This window comes from Theropithecus gelada, chromosome 1, assembly GCF_003255815.1.
Source record: "Theropithecus gelada isolate Dixy chromosome 1, Tgel_1.0, whole genome shotgun sequence".
NCBI classification, from domain to species: Eukaryota; Metazoa; Chordata; class Mammalia; order Primates; family Cercopithecidae; genus Theropithecus; species Theropithecus gelada.
This window is the reverse complement of record NC_037668.1, coordinates 92,624,155-92,640,129: the sequence shown is the minus strand read 5'-3', so window position 1 is coordinate 92,640,129 and position 15,975 is coordinate 92,624,155. Positions and strand designations below refer to the sequence as shown.

At 37.3% G+C, this 15,975-nt stretch overlaps 1 protein-coding gene across 2 annotated transcripts in view; it reads right to left on the bottom strand.

Annotated features, from left to right (window-relative positions):
• Positions 1-15,975, bottom strand: part of RAVER2 (ribonucleoprotein, PTB binding 2) — an 84,605-nt gene that overhangs the window by 35,758 nt on the left and 32,872 nt on the right. For both annotated transcript variants that reach the window (XM_025379225.1, XM_025379234.1), the window contains exons 4-5: positions 14,620-14,811; positions 5,941-6,067 (exon numbers count right to left, since the gene is read on the bottom strand). In XM_025379225.1, coding sequence (XP_025235010.1) covers positions 5,941-6,067; positions 14,620-14,811 — 319 coding nt within the window. The remainder of the gene's footprint in view (positions 1-5,940; positions 6,068-14,619; positions 14,812-15,975) is intronic.

The following is a 15,975-nucleotide window of genomic DNA, read 5'->3' as shown; positions in this document are numbered from 1 at the left end:
AGAAGCCATATATGTTGGAAAGAAAGAAGTAAAATTGTGTTTATTTGTAGATAACATAATCACCTACATAGAAAATCCCAACAAAAACCTACTAGAAATAATAAGTGAGTTTAGCGAGACTGTAGGATGTAAGATAAATATGTATTTAATCAGTTATACTTCTATATGCTAACAACTAGCAATAGGACATTGAAATTAAGACAGCAGTACCATTTAAAATAACATCAAAAAATATGAAATACTGTGAATAAATCTGACCAAAGATGTATAAGATTCGTATTCTGAAAACAATAAAACATTGTTGGGAGAAATAAAATATTGCCTCAAAATAATTGAAAAGATATACCATACTTATCAATCAGAAGCCTCAGAATTGTTGTGAATTCTGCCTAAATTAGCATACAAATCAACACAATCTTAATCAAAATCCCAGCTGACATTTTTCATAGAAATTGGCACTCTGATTCTAAAATTTATAAGCCAATGCAAAGAACCTGGAATAGCCAAAACAACTTTGAAAAAGAAGAATAAAGTTGAAGCTTATACTAACTGATTTCAGGATTTATTACACACGTACTTTGGTATACAGACAGTATTGATATAAAGACAGTACTTTATAAAGACAGACATTTAGATCAATGAACAGAGTTTAGTTATAGACTCATGCATATATGGTAACTGATTTTTGGCAAATGTCAAAATATTCAATGAAACATAAGCTTTTTAAACAAATGATACTGGAATAACTGTATAACTATACGTAAACAAAAAACATCTGGACTCTTACCTCATACTATAAACTAAAATTCACTCAAAATAGATCATAGACCTAAATATAGGGATTAAAATTATAAAACTTTCTCCAAGAAAACATACAAGAAAATCTTAGAAAACCTGAAATTGGCAAAGATTTCTCAAATATGACATAGGAAGTACAAATTATAAAAGAAAAAATAATAAATTGGATTTTGTCAAAATAAAACATTTTGCTCTTCAAAAGACACTGTTAAAAATATTTGCAAACCATATATCCAACAGACTACTTGTATGTAATATTAAAAAGCACTCTTACAACTTGATAAGAAGACAAACAACTCAGTTTTAACACGTACAAAATATTTGAAAAGACATATCATCAAAGATATAAAGATGACAAATAAGCACAATAAAAGATGCTCAAAATCATTAGTCAAAAGAAATATTCAAATTAAAACCACAGTAAGAGAGCACTATACATCCACTAGAAAGGCTAAGATTAAAAAGACCAACAGATCAAGTAGTGGCGGGGATACTGAGCAAACTGGAGCCCTAGAAACTGATGGTGAATATGTCAAATGGCTCAACCACATTGGAAAACAGCTAGGCAGTTTCTCACCACTTAAACATATATCTATCATATGACTCAGCCATTCCACAGATAGTTATTTATCAAAGAGAATAAAAGCATAAGAAATAAAAGCATAAAGACTAGTACACAAGTGTCCATAGAGATTTCATTTGTAATGGCCTTGAACTGGAAATAATCCAGATGTCCATCAACAAATCAATGAATAAGCAAATTATAGAATGAAATACTACTCGGGAATAAAAAGAAATACTACTACTAATCCATGTAACAACATGAACGAATCTCAAAACAGTAAGCTAAGTGAATGAAGCCAAACAGTACAGACTGTGTGATTCCTTTTATACCAGTTTCTACAAAATACAAACTGTAGTGACAGAAAGCAGATCAGTGGTTTCCTGGGGACAGGGTAGTGGATGGATTACAAATGCACAAAAGGAAGCTTTGGAGGGTAATTTATATGTCTATTATTTGATTGTGGTAAAGATTTCATGAATATATACATAACATCAAAATGTATCAATTCGTACACTTTAAATACCTATAGTTTAATGTACATCAACTATACCTAAATTAAAGCTGTTTAAAAATACAGTTTATACTATCAAGTGATTACATAATAAATTAGGAACGTACACACATAAAGAAAAAAGTCTAGAATAATTATATTTATTGTATTTTTGAAGGCAGTTAAAAGGTCTAGATTGAAGAGAAAAGATCAGCTTAGTCAGAGTAACATAATCAAAATTGGACCTGGGAGGGAAATTAATCTAATAGCAGTTGGAGTTTCCATTTTAGTGGTAGAAATAGACAATAAATAAATACATGTATAGTATATGTCAGTTGTTTTTAAAATTATACAATGATAAAGAAGCAGGGCAAGGGCATAAGAATTATAATTCTTTTTTTTTTTTTTTTTTGAGATGGAGTCTCGCTCTGTTGCCCAGGCCAGAGTACAGTGGCACAATCTTGGCTCACTGCAACCTCCGCCTCCAGGGTTCAAGTCATTCTCCTGCCTCAGCCTCCCAAGTAGCTGAGACTACAAGTGCATGCCACCATGCCCAGCTAATTTTTGTACTTTTAGTAGAGATGGGGTTTCGCCACGTTGGCCAGGCTGATCTTGAACTCCTGACCTCAGGTGATCTGCCCACCTCAGTGTCCCAAAGTGCTGGGATTATAGGCGTGAACTACAGTGCCCAGCCAAGAATTACAATTCTTTATCATTAATTTAGTTGGCTCAGAGAAGGCCTCTGTGAGGAGTTCAGGATATAGCAAGGTTACAGTTAAGATACAGTAAAGGACATAGTAAAAGAAAAATAAATGGAATTTATTAACAAGACACTTTTTCTCAACATCAAGAAACTTTCCACACATTTTCCAGCTATGTATGTGCTCAAGTGAGGCAATGATTTAATCCTCTTCCCTTTCCACCCCACACAAGAAAAAGCTATGCTTGATGAAATAACTTCTGCATCAGTGTAATATTCAAACATCTTACTTAAAATCGAGAAAGCGCTAAGCATAAAGAAGCCTACTGCCATATGGCCATACATTAATCTGAGTAGAACAGCAGAGTGGAGAATATTTAGTCTTAGATGAAAAGAAGAGACAAAAATAATACTTGAGAGGAATTAGTAAAGATAGCCCAGAGTCCAAAGAGGCAGATGATACTTTCTAAAAGACCTAAGAATGTGGTATGCTTTAGACACTAATACATAATCTTGGACTGCATTAAGGGAAATATAATGATAATAGGAAGGAAATCCCACTGCATTCTGTGCTAATCAAAACCAATCTACAGAGTATGTTTGTGTCTGTGTACATCATATTTTGGTACAACCCGGAAGACCTAGACTACATCTACAAGAGAACAACTTGTGGGGGATTTAAAGCACATGTCCTGTGACATGTTATGGAAAGTCAAATACAGAACTGTAATCTGCAAAGAGATATAAGATGCATAAAAAGAGAGCTGCAGAAAAAAATACCACCTCTATTTATGTTTACTTTCATCTTAAAAAGGAAAACATTAGATTTGATCATTTCTAAATATATGGATTGACAATGGTTCATCTGTTTAATTGACATCTTTTACATTTATGGTATATATTGGGGCTCTGCTCGAAATTTATTTTACTGATAAAGTTGCATTGTAAAAAAAAGAACTGGTCTGGAGAAAAGAAGACAGGGAAAATAAAAAATGACTGAGGTTTCACGGTAGTTGTCTTCAAATATTAGGAGGCTTTTATTATGCAAGAAGGAATACATTTATCCTGTATTTCTTCAGAGGTAGAACCAGAATAAGTGGCTAAAAATTGCTTATATTAGTAATATAAAAACTTTCCAGTAAATGAAACTGTCAAACCAGGGAATAGGCTGCCTTGGGAAGTAATAAGCTTCTAATCCTTCATGTTGTCAAGACAAAAAAGAGTATCTCTACACCATTAAAATTGTAAAAGAGATATCTAATTGCATAATAGCCTGAGCCAGAAAACTACCAAAGCTGCTTCTTATACACAAATAATTATATGTAGTACTTAATATGAATACTGTTGTATAATAAAGAATTTGACTGGCCTTTGTCCCTGGTTCCTGAGAGGGAGACTCTAAATCCTTGGATTTTCCTGAGTTACAGGAGTGTCTTTGATATGCTACTGAGGTAACTCATTATGGACCTATAGATAGCTTCCGGATGAGGGCCGGCTGTGCCAAAAGACCAACTCTATAAGGAGAGGTGGAGCTTTGCACCATGGGATATCAGCCTGACCTTCTAACTTCCAGGGAATGGAAGCAAAGTAGAGACTGAGTTCTATCATGGGGCCCATCAATCACACCGACATAGTGAAACTCCAATAAAAACTCTGGACATCGAGGTTCAGTAGAGATCCCCAGATGGAAAACATATTGATGTGTTGGGAGGGCGACATGGCCTGATTTGATGGGTAGAGGACACAGAAGCTCTGCATTCAAGACCCTCCAAGACTTTTCCCTAAGTGTATCTTCCCTTGCCTCTGTCCTTATGTACTCATAAGCAGAGTGCTTTTGTAAGTTCTGTGAGCCATTCTATTGAACTATTGAACCTGAGGGCATTGTGGGAACTCGCAAATTTGTAGTTAGCTGGTCAGAAGTGCACATGGCCTGGAAAATCCCCTGAACTTGCGTCAAGGTCTAAAGTGGGGGTAGCCATATGGAAGATTGAGCTCTTAACTTGTGGGGTCTGTGCTAACTCCAGGTAGTTACTGCCAGAATTGAAATGCAGCAGGTGAGCTGGTGTGAGACCAGTTGGGATGGAAACATAATAAATGAATTTAATATATTTGCTCTACACATATTTGCTCTGAACTTAAATGTTGAATACAGTAGATCCCCCTTATCAGCGAGCGATATGTTCCAAGACCCCCAGTGGATGCCTGAAACCATAAATAGTACCAAACCTTATATATGCTATGTTCAAATTTCTTTTTCCTTCTTCACAATTTCGTGGATAGAAAATTCATTCTTACTGCAGATCTTAGCAATTTTAGCACACATTTTGTTTTCCCTTATTAAGTTGGAAACGTTTTAACCTTTTCACTGAAAGGATGTACTTTGCAGCTTCTCTTTGTCATATCCAAACTGCCAGCATCACTACTCTTGTGCTTTGGGGCCATTATTAAAGAAAATAAGGGTTACTTGAACATAAGCACTACAATACCATGACAGGTGATGTGATAACTAACCAAGATGGCTACTAAGTGATTAATGGGTGGGTAACATATACAGAGTAGGTATACTGGACAGAGGGATAATTCATAGCCAAGGCAGGAGAAGCAGAAGAGCAAAACATTTCATCACACTACTCAGGGCAGCATGCAATTTAAAACTTATAAGTAGTTTATTTTTGGAATGTTCCACTTAATATTTTCAGACTGCAGGTAACTAAACTGTGGAACACAAGAACACAGATAAGGGGAGACCAATGTATAGGCATTCATTTCCTCATAATGCTAAAACAGACACTTTTGTACATAAAAAGTTGTGCATTTCAAAATACACAGAAGGTAAGCTCTTACTACAGAAAGAATACTAAATAGGTAGATATTTAATGTATACTGATATTATAAAGATTTGCATAATACTTAGAAAATAATAATGTTTTCATCATTTGCTACAAAGTGAAACAATTTTACAACAAAAAGGGGAAGAACAAAGAGGAAACAAAAATTTGGCACTTTTCAACAAAATAATTCTGCTAAAAATATTAGATAGAAAAGTATTAATTCTTTGTGCATACAGGTTATAACAATGTAGTGTGTTAACTATTACCTTGGTCTACAAATTCATGTCTACTAAGAGCTAAAGAGAAGGTTTGATATTTAGCATTTATTAATAGTAAAAAAAACCCACATAAGCAGATTGTATATATCAAAAATAGTCAAAATATATCACCTCAGATTATTGATTAAAATTCATTAGCAGGTCCTAGAAAAATTTTTAAATTTTTATACTAATTTAAGTATATTTTTCACAAATAAATGTATTTTTTCATATTTCACATGTGAAAAAATTAACTTCATGCTAACATTCTTTAATCAGTATACATACATGGTCCATACCTGGTTTAACAGCTCGTCCACATAACTGGGGCTGTAGAAGAACTTGCAACATGGCAGGGTTGTTTAAACTTTTCATAATTTGTACTGGATTTGGCTCTGGAAGTAAGCCCTTTTGATTACTGTGCATCTGCAATGAATATAGAAATAAGAAACATTAGAACAAGCATAAGTACAAAAGACATAATTTCAAAGGCTTTCTTCTAGAAATTCTCATTCATCTGACAAGATCTATTTTATATTAAACATAATTTGATTTATATTATATATCTATTTTATACTCTCTACCACAGTTCTCAATTACACATACAGCAAAAAATCCTCATAGAACGTCTCAAGTAAATACCAACTGGCTTTAAGAGGACTGACAATTTAGTACAATGAGTCTCATCATATCATACAAATAGAAGGATGACAAGGGAATCTTAAGTTATTAATAACTTGTTAACACAATATGAATACTTTGATACTACAGAAGAGCCTTCCTATAATGTTGATTTAAAGTTTAATTGGCCAGGCAAAGTGGCTCACACCTGTAATTGTGGCACTTTGGGACGCTGAGGTGGGAGGATCACTTGAGCCCAAGAGATCAAGATCAGCCTGGGTGACACAGTGAAACCCTGTTTCTATATTTTACAAATAAAAACTTCAAATAAAAATAAAATGAAGTTTAATAATGTGGGTTGCCTTATAATTCAAAATCTTCTTATTATTTTATTTTATTTTATTTTTTGAGACGAGTCTCACTCTGTTGCCCAGGCTGGAGTGCAGCGGCGCCATCTCGGCTCACTGCAAGCTCCACCTCCCGAGTTCACACCATTCTCCTGCCTCAGCCTCCCAAGTAGCTGGGACTACAGGCGCCCGCCGCCATGCCCAGCCAATTTTTTGTATTTTTAGTAGAGATGGGGTTTCACTGTGTTAGCCAGGATGGTCTTGATCTCCTGACCTCGTGATCCACCCGCCTCGGCCTCCCAAAGTACTGGGATTACAGGCATTAGCCACCACGCCTGGCCCAAAATCTTCTCTTTTATAAAGGTCTTTACTTGATTAATTTAGTATGAGATTAAAATGAGCTGGCCTTACATACATGCAATCGAGTAGTTTCCTAAAAAGATGAAATAATTTTCAGTTTTAAAAACCAGCTTGATGGACGGGGATATTAATACATATAATTACATAAAAGATAAAAACTTTTAGCTATGAGAAAATGGAGAACTGACAAGGACAACTGGAAACTTTTGCCAACCCAGATACTGCGAAATTGAGAGGGAGAAGGTGATGCATCCAAGAAACTGACATAAAGCCTGTGAGAAAACCCTAGGGAGATAGAAGATGTGAAGGTAAACATCAGCAGAGAGCATGAGAGTGCATGGGTCCACACACAGGATAATTCAGGGAAGGGCTTTTGAGTTGTGTTTGCCTTCAGAGAGCGTGGCTTTCTTGGCCAGGACAGCAAGGTGGGAAAACAGCAGCATCACCCCAGTGACAGCCATAGGACCAACGAACAGCAGGATGGCACGCAAGTGCAGAGACAATGGGGACAAGATAACACTAGGCGGGCAGACCAGCTGGTCACTGAAAACCTTCCCACCTCCCCGACCTTCTCAGGTCCTCCCACACCCACTCTGCAGGATAGAAGAATTATAGCGGAGGAAGGAAGAACCTGGAAAAGAGCAGGGGTGGAAATGGAAATGAAGAGAGGCTCTCTAAGGTGCAGGGCTGCCTGGCTGGGGTAGGAAAAGTGCTGGGCTCAAGCCTAGATGGTGAAGGCAGAACTTCTCTGCCCTGAGGTCCTTGCCTGCCTTCCCTAAACCCTAGCTAAGACCAGGCTTTAGCTTCCCTGTCCATCCCCCTCCCCACAACCTCTAAACAGTGACATACAGAAAGGTGATAGCCCCCACAGGAAATTTATATTCATACATTCAAAAGAAAAATAGCTCGACATTTGGAGAATGCAGTCACTAAAAAATAAAAGCAACAAACTGAACCACCTATAAGACGGAAAGCAGAATCATGAATGGGAAATAATAAGAATGTCAAATAAATGTAATAGACATTACAAAAATAAAATGGATTTTTACTCATAACATGAAGGAAGGACAAGCAGTTATAAAGAATAACCACTGAGAAATGCTAGATTATGAAAAACATAAGTATTGAGAAAAAATAATAGCAGCCCTCACTTACTATAGACTTGGCATTGTTCTAAACACTTTACATGAATTAGATCATTTAATCCTCAAAAAGCCAATTCTATAAAGTTGGTATTATCTCCATTCTATAGATAAAGAAACTGAAGGAATTCATGAAGCATTATTATTACCCTGTGCTTTAACAGATAGGTTAAATAGCAGAATACATGTGACTAAAAAACAAAATAGTAATTTTTTTTTTTTTGAGATCTCAGAGTCTCGCTGTGTTGCCCAGTCTGGAGTGAAATGGCATGATCTCGGCTCACTGCAACCTCTGCCTCCCGGGTTCAAGCAATTCTCCTGCCTTAGCCTCCCAAGTAGTTGGGATTACAGGTGCCTGCCACCACGCCTGGCTTTTTTTTTTTTTTTTGTATTTTTAGTAGAGACCAAGTTTCGCCATGTTGGCCAGGCTGGTCTCGAACTCCTGACCTCAGGTGATCCACCTGCCTTGGCCTCCCAAAGTGCTGGGATTACAGACATGAGCTACCGCACCTGGCCCAAAACAGTGATCTTAAAGATCCAGTTAAAGAAACTGAAAATTCCAACAAACAAGAAAAAGCAAGGTGACAAAGAAAATGGAGGTAGAAGCATCAACACCTGTGATATTAGAAGTCCCTGAAGGAGAAGAAAATAAGATCTTTGAAGAAATAATGGCTGAGAAATTTCCCATTATTAAAGAACAATTGAAGAGCATAGAGTGAAAGGGTTCACAGTCTCCCAAACATGATTTCTAAAGAAAAAACACACTTAGTCACATTTCTTTGTGTGACATTTAAGAACATCACAGCCAATAACAACAACAGAAAACCTTCTAAAAGCTTCCATTTAAAAAGAACATATCTCTAAAGGAACAAGGAACAAACCAATATAATCTTCTTTCTCAAAGCATCAACACTAGATTCAAGAAGATAATGAATTAATATTTTCAAAGTATTGTAAGAAAAGAACTCTGAGCCTAGATTTTTAAATTCATCTAAGTTATTTAATATCACAAAGAAATAAAAATATTCTCAACTATACAAGTTCTCAAGTTTTTACCACAAGAATACCATCTTTCGAAATGTCCTAGGAGGAAGTAATCCAGCGAGAAAAGAAATAAATGCAAGATGTTATTATATAATATGTTGAAATTGAGGCATACAATATCGTAATTTTAATCTTATATACAAAGACACAACCATAAAAAACACCCAAAAACATTTAAGACTATCCTAATGTAAAAATGTAGACACCAATATGATGATAGGTATGGTAGGAAGGAGGAAGCAGATGGAGGTGAGAACAAGTGGGTAGACAGAAGTTCTGATAAACCTATGCATGTTAAAAAGTTAGGGACAATTGGCCGGGCACAGTGGCTCACCCCTGTAATCCCAGCACTTCGGGAGGCTGAGGTAGGCAGATCGCTTGAGGTCAGGAGTTCAAGACCCGTCTGGCCAACATGGTGAAACCCTGTCTCTACTAAAAATACAAAAATTAGCTGGACATGGTGGTGCATGCCTGTAATTCCGCTACTCAGGTGGCTGAGTCACGGGAATCGCTTGAACCTGGCAGGCAGAGGTTGCAGTGAGCCAAGATTGTGCCACGCACTCCAGCCTGAACAACAAAGTAAGACTCTATTAAAAAAAAAAAAAAAAAAAAAGTTAGGGACAGGGACAATCACCAGCAGGATAAAGATAGAATGTGTAACTCTCAAACGACACTAATGAACTTAAGGAGAAATCACGATTATCTCAATAGTTGTAGAAATATTCTGATAAAGTTCAGCACCTATTTATGATATTAAAAAAAACTCAGAAAACTTGGTATTTCCAAAGGATATGTACCAAAAACCTATAGAAAACGTTATCTAGAATACCTTATTTTTAAGACTGAGATTTCTCACTGTCACTACTATCTGACCGTAAAGGGCCTGCATGCCATGCTAAGGAAGGTGAACTTAAGCAGGCATTAAAGAATATTAAGCCAGAGAATGACATAAGCTGATTTGAGGATGAGAAAGATCTCTCCTGTGCACTGTGCAAGATGGATTAGAAGGGGAAAGACTAATGACATGGGACCACGTAGGGAATTATTCTAATCAGAGAGGTGAGAAAAGATAAGATTCTGAGTGAAGTAGTCAAGATGCTGACAAGGTCCCAAGGATTTGAGAGATCTTAGGAGGTGAAATTGAAATGATGTGCTAGTATTTCTGACATTTACATTAGAAAGTGGGTGAGGGAGACCAATCACAATTAACTGAGTTTTTGATTCACATAGTTCTAGTTTGGATGAACTGATGCCATATATAGATATTACAGAACATAGAAAAGCAAGTCCCAGAAAAAAATAGTCTTCTTTGAAATGGTGAAATTTAACTATTTACATAGCATGAAGTGGGAATGTCTAAGAATCCTTTGGATATATTAATTTAGTACTGAGAGCAGTTTGGTCTGAAATTATATGCTTGGAAGTAATCACTAATAGGCATATAAAACAGGAAGAAAATGAGAAGGCCAAATACGGAAATCTACTGATATCAGCTCTTAGGGGGAAAAATAAGTTAGGGAAAGAACACACAGGCAGATAGGAAAATGAATGGTGTGGCAGAATTCAAGGTAGTAGAGAGTTTTTTTTGTTTTGTTTTTGAGACAGGGTCTTGCTTTGTCACCCAGGCTGGAGTGCAGTGGTATAATCACACCTCACTGTAGCCTCAAACTCCTGGGCTCAGGTTATTCTCCCACCTCAGCCTCCCAAGTAGCTGGGACTAACAGGTGCAAACCACTAAGTCTAGCTAACTTTTTGTAGAGACAGGGGCTTCACCATGTTTCCCAGACTAGTCTCGAGCTCCTGGGTTCAAACAATCCTTCCACCTTGGCCTCCCAAAGTGCTTGGATTACTGGCATGAGCCACCGTGCCCAGTCAGTAGAAGGTTTTAAATGTTGCAAAGGGACCAACCAATAAAAGACTGAAATGTAATCACTAGATCTGAATATTTAAAAACCCCCATTAACTTAATGAGAACAGATTCACTTGAATAGTGGAGGCAGAAACTACATTGCATTAGACTTGAGAGGGAAATGGGAAATTAAGAAATGGTGACAACAAGTGAGGCCTAATTCTTCAAGCAACTCTGGTTATAAACCCCAGTATCTTTTGCTGTGCAAAAGCTCTTTAGTTTAATTAGATCCCATTTGTCTATTTTGGCTTTCGTTGCCATTGCTTTTGGTGTTTTAGTCATGAAGTCTTTGCCCATGCCTATGTCCTGAATGGTATGGCCTAGATTTTCTTCTAGGGCATTAAAAGAAACTACCATCAGAGTGAACAGGCAACCTACAGAACAGGAGAAAAATTTTGCAGTCTACCCATCTGACAAAGAGCTAATACATCCAGAATCTACAAAAAACTTAAACAAATTTACAAGAAAAAAATCAACCCCATCAAAAAGTGGGCAAAGGGTATGAACAGACACTTCTCAAAAGAAGGCATTTATGCAGCCAACAGACACATGAAAAACTGCTCATCATCACTGGTCATCAGAGAAATGCAAATCAAAATCACAGTGAGATATGGTCTCACGCCAGTTAGAGTGATGATCATTAAAAAGTCAGGAAACAACAGATGCTGGAGAGGATGTGGAGAAATAGGAATGCTTTTACATTGTTGGTGGGAGTGTAAATTAGTTCAACCACTGTAGAAGACAGTGTGGCAAGTCCTCAAGGATCTAGAACTAGAAATACCATTTGACCCAGCCATCCCATTACTGGGTATATACCCAAAGGATTATAAATCATTCTACTATAAAGACACATGCACACGTATGTTTATTGTGGCACTATTCACAATAGCAAAGACTTGGGGCTAACCCAAATGTCCATCAACGATAGACTGGATTAAGAAAACGTCTGCAGGAAAAGCCAAAATTGACAAATGGGATCTCATTAAACTAAAGAGCTTCTGCACAGCAAAAGAAACTACCATCAGAGTGAACAGGCAACCTACAGAATGGGAGAAAATTTTTGCAATCTACTCATCTGACAAAAGGCTAATATCCAGAACCTACAAAGAACTCAAACAAATTTACAAGAAAAAAACAACCCCATCAAAAAGTGGGCAAAGGATATGAACAGACATTTCTCAAAAGTAGACATTCATACAGCCAACAGACACATGAAAAAATGCTCATCATCGCTGGCCATCAGAGAAATGCAAATCAAAACCACAATGAGATACCATCTCACACCAGTTAGAATGGCAATCATTAAAAAGTCAGGAAACAACAGGTGCTGGAGAGGATGTGGAGAAATAGGAACACTTTTACACTGTTGCTGGGATTGTAAACTAGTTCAACCATTATGGAAAACAGTATGGCGATTCCTCAAGGATCTAGAACTAGATGTACCATATGACCCAGCCATCCCATTACTGGGTATATACACAAAGGATTATAAATCATGCTGCTATAAAGACACATGCACACGTATGTTTATTGCGGCACTATTCACAATAGCAAAGACTTGGAATCAACCCAAATGTCCATCAGTGGCAGACTGGATTAAGAAAATGCGGCACATATACACCATGGAATACTATGCAGCCATAAAAAAGGATGAGTTTGTGTCCTTTGTAGGGACATGGATTCAGCTGGAAACCATCATTCTTAGCAAACTATCACAAGAACAGAAAACCAAACACCGCATGTTCTCACTCATAGGTGGGAACTGAACAATGAGATCACTTGGACTTGGGAAGGGGAACATCACACACCGGGGCCTATCATGGGGAGGGGGGAGGGGGGAGGGATTGCACTGGGAGTTATACCTGATGTAAATGACGAGTTGATGGGTGCTGACGAGTTGATGGGTGCAGCACACCAACATGGCACAAGTATACATATGTAACAAACCTGCACGTTATGCACATGCACCCTAGAACTTAAAGTATAATAATAATTTAAAAAAAAAAAAAAAAAAAGAAAACGTCTGCAGGGAATACTATGCAGCCATAAAAAAGGATGAGTTCATGTCCTTTGCAGGGACATGGATGAAACTGGAAACCATCATTCTCAGCAAACTAACACAAGGACAGAAAACCAAACACCACATGTTCTCACTCATAGGTGGGAATAGAACAATGAGAACACACGGACACAGGGCGGGGAACATCACACCGGGGCTGTCGAGGGGTGGGGGGCTGGGGGAGTGATAGCATTGGGAGAAATGCCCAGTGTAATGATGAGTTGATGGGTACAGCAAACCAACACGGCACATGTATACCTATGTAATTGGCTGAGTACTCAATAGTCTCCCTTGTTTTGGCATTAGCCAACATCCAAGCATCCTCATATTCACTCTGCAACCAGACCACTTACCACTCCTCAAGCATGTAAATTCAGCTCATACCACTGTGTGAGTAGTTTCTGTTCCACCTAGAGTGGCTACTCACTTTCCCTCTTTAGGGTTGCCAGATGTAGCAAGTCAAAATACAGAATGTGCAGTTAAATTTGAAGTTCAGATAAACAATGAATGATTATTTTAGTGTAAGTATCTCAAGCAAAAATCTGTATTTCTCTGGCAATCCTATTCACTTCTCATCAACACAAGTCAATATCTCATCCATTCGTTAATGTCACACTCAAATGTCACCTTCAGCATAAAGTCTTTCCCAATTCCTTCAAAAATGTATTCCTTCCTTCATTCAATTAACAAATATTTACTATGCTAAGTACTAGGGTGGAAACTGTGAAGAAGGTATAGTCTCCATCTCCAAGGATCCTCCAGGCTATAGAAGTAGAGAAGAATGAGTAGACAGTTACTATAAAGAAGTAAGTACAATGTGCCACGTAAGCAAAAAGCAGACATGTACTTTCCTCTGAAAACGTCTTGAAAAAAGAGGCCGCTGGGTGCGGTGGCTCACGCCTGTAATCCCAGCACTTTGGGAGAGTGAGGTGAGCAGATCACCTGGGGTCAGGAGTTCGAGACCAGCCTGGCCAACACCCTGTCTCTACTGAAAATACAAAATTAGCCGGGCCTGGTGGCATGTGCCTGTAGTCCCAGCTACTTGGGAGACTGAGGCAGAAGAATTGCTTGAACCCAGGAGGCAGAGGCTGCAGTGAGCCAAGACCGCGCCACTGCACTCCAGCCTGGGTGAAAGAGTGAAACTCCATCTCAAAACTTAAAAAAGAAAAGAAAAAGAAAAAGGAGGCATGTTACACTCAAAATTTAGAACACAAGAGAAAGTCAATATTTGCTGAATAAATGGAATTCCTTCGAAAATTTCTCAAGATAAATACACTTTACTAAACACAATTTCTTTTTTTGGTAATGACTTCTGGCTTGACTTAACAAAGAAACCATTTAACTAACTTTTTTTAAAAAAGGAAAAGTCTTCAGTGTGATGGAAACGCAATGACAGTGCACTCGACAATCAATTACTTTGGCTAGATTGGATAGATTAAAATAGTATTAGAATTTTCTATACTCTAAAAAAAGAGAAAGAAAGAGAAAAAACTTACCACACGTTGAGCTGCTATCAATGCTGCTAATGTACTTCGCCCTGGCGCTCCGGGGGCACAGAAGGAAACCTGGACTTTGCTGCCCTTGATGGTCATACCATCTGCTGCCTGCTGGACCTCTTCAGCATGCTCCGCAGTGCTATATTCGACCACTGCAAAGCCACCAACGTAATTACCTTCATCCTGTGCAAGCTGATACAATACATTCTATTAAACAGTAATTCTGATCTTTACTTAGAAACATTTATTTACAATATATAATTTTCAAATTCAAGAACAAGTGCATTGGAGCATGATACTGGTGGAAATAACGTATTCTTTCTTTATGAAAATGTTTACTAATTGCTGAGATGTACTTCTTCCTGAAGTAAGGAAGATAGGAGTCTGTCAAGTTTCTATTCAATTCTTTGATTTCCTTATTTATTTCAACAGTAAAAGCCCAAATGGCAATAGTCTCTACATATTAAGAAACATATAAACTGTTAATTTATAGGAAATATGAGGACACAATAATTACAGCTTTCCTTAAAAGAAAATCACCAGGTACATGGACAGTGAAACATACTGAACAAATTATTTGACCACACATCAATGGAAAATAAAGTTAGTATTATCAAGAGAAGGTAGGAGGAACATTTCATTTTTATTTCACTATTTTAGGCAGATCCCAGGAATTTAGTCAAGTATACCAAGGCAAATCTTATTTAGGAAAACTGTGTCCCAGGTTTATTAAAAGCAACACACAACTTTTATTTCTGAATGTGCCCTAAATAAACTCCTGCCATGTAGAACTCGATTTATTTCCAGTCACCCACCTGTAAGACTGTAAAGGAAGATACTAAAGTCCTGGATCTGAAAAGACTGGTACAAAGAGCAAAAATAAGAACAAGATAAGACACTAAAACGTTTCTAGGTTTTGAACACGTCTGAATTATCTTAAATACATTCACGCTATAAAGTGATAAATGACAAAATTCAGCTTAGTATGTCTTTGAGAAGACACATTTCCAATACTTCTATTTGGGTTTGCCATCTCATAAGCTGATATTACAACTAAATCACTTCTCAGTCCTTCTCAGTTTCTTTTCTCTTGTTTTTGAAGCTTATCTTTCTTCTACTTCCTTGTATATTTAGATCAGATTTCTATCTTTTCCTTCACATTATTTCTTCCTTTAAAAACTGTCATCAAATATCTTTTCCTACCCAAAGCTTTTTCCAATCACACAGGTAAAGGAAAAACATCTACCTCTTGTAAACATTTCTCTTTCTTTTTTTTTTTTTTTTTTTTTTTGAGACGGAGTCTGGCTCTGTCGCCCAGGCTGGAGTACAGTGGCCGGATCTCAGCTCACTGCAAGC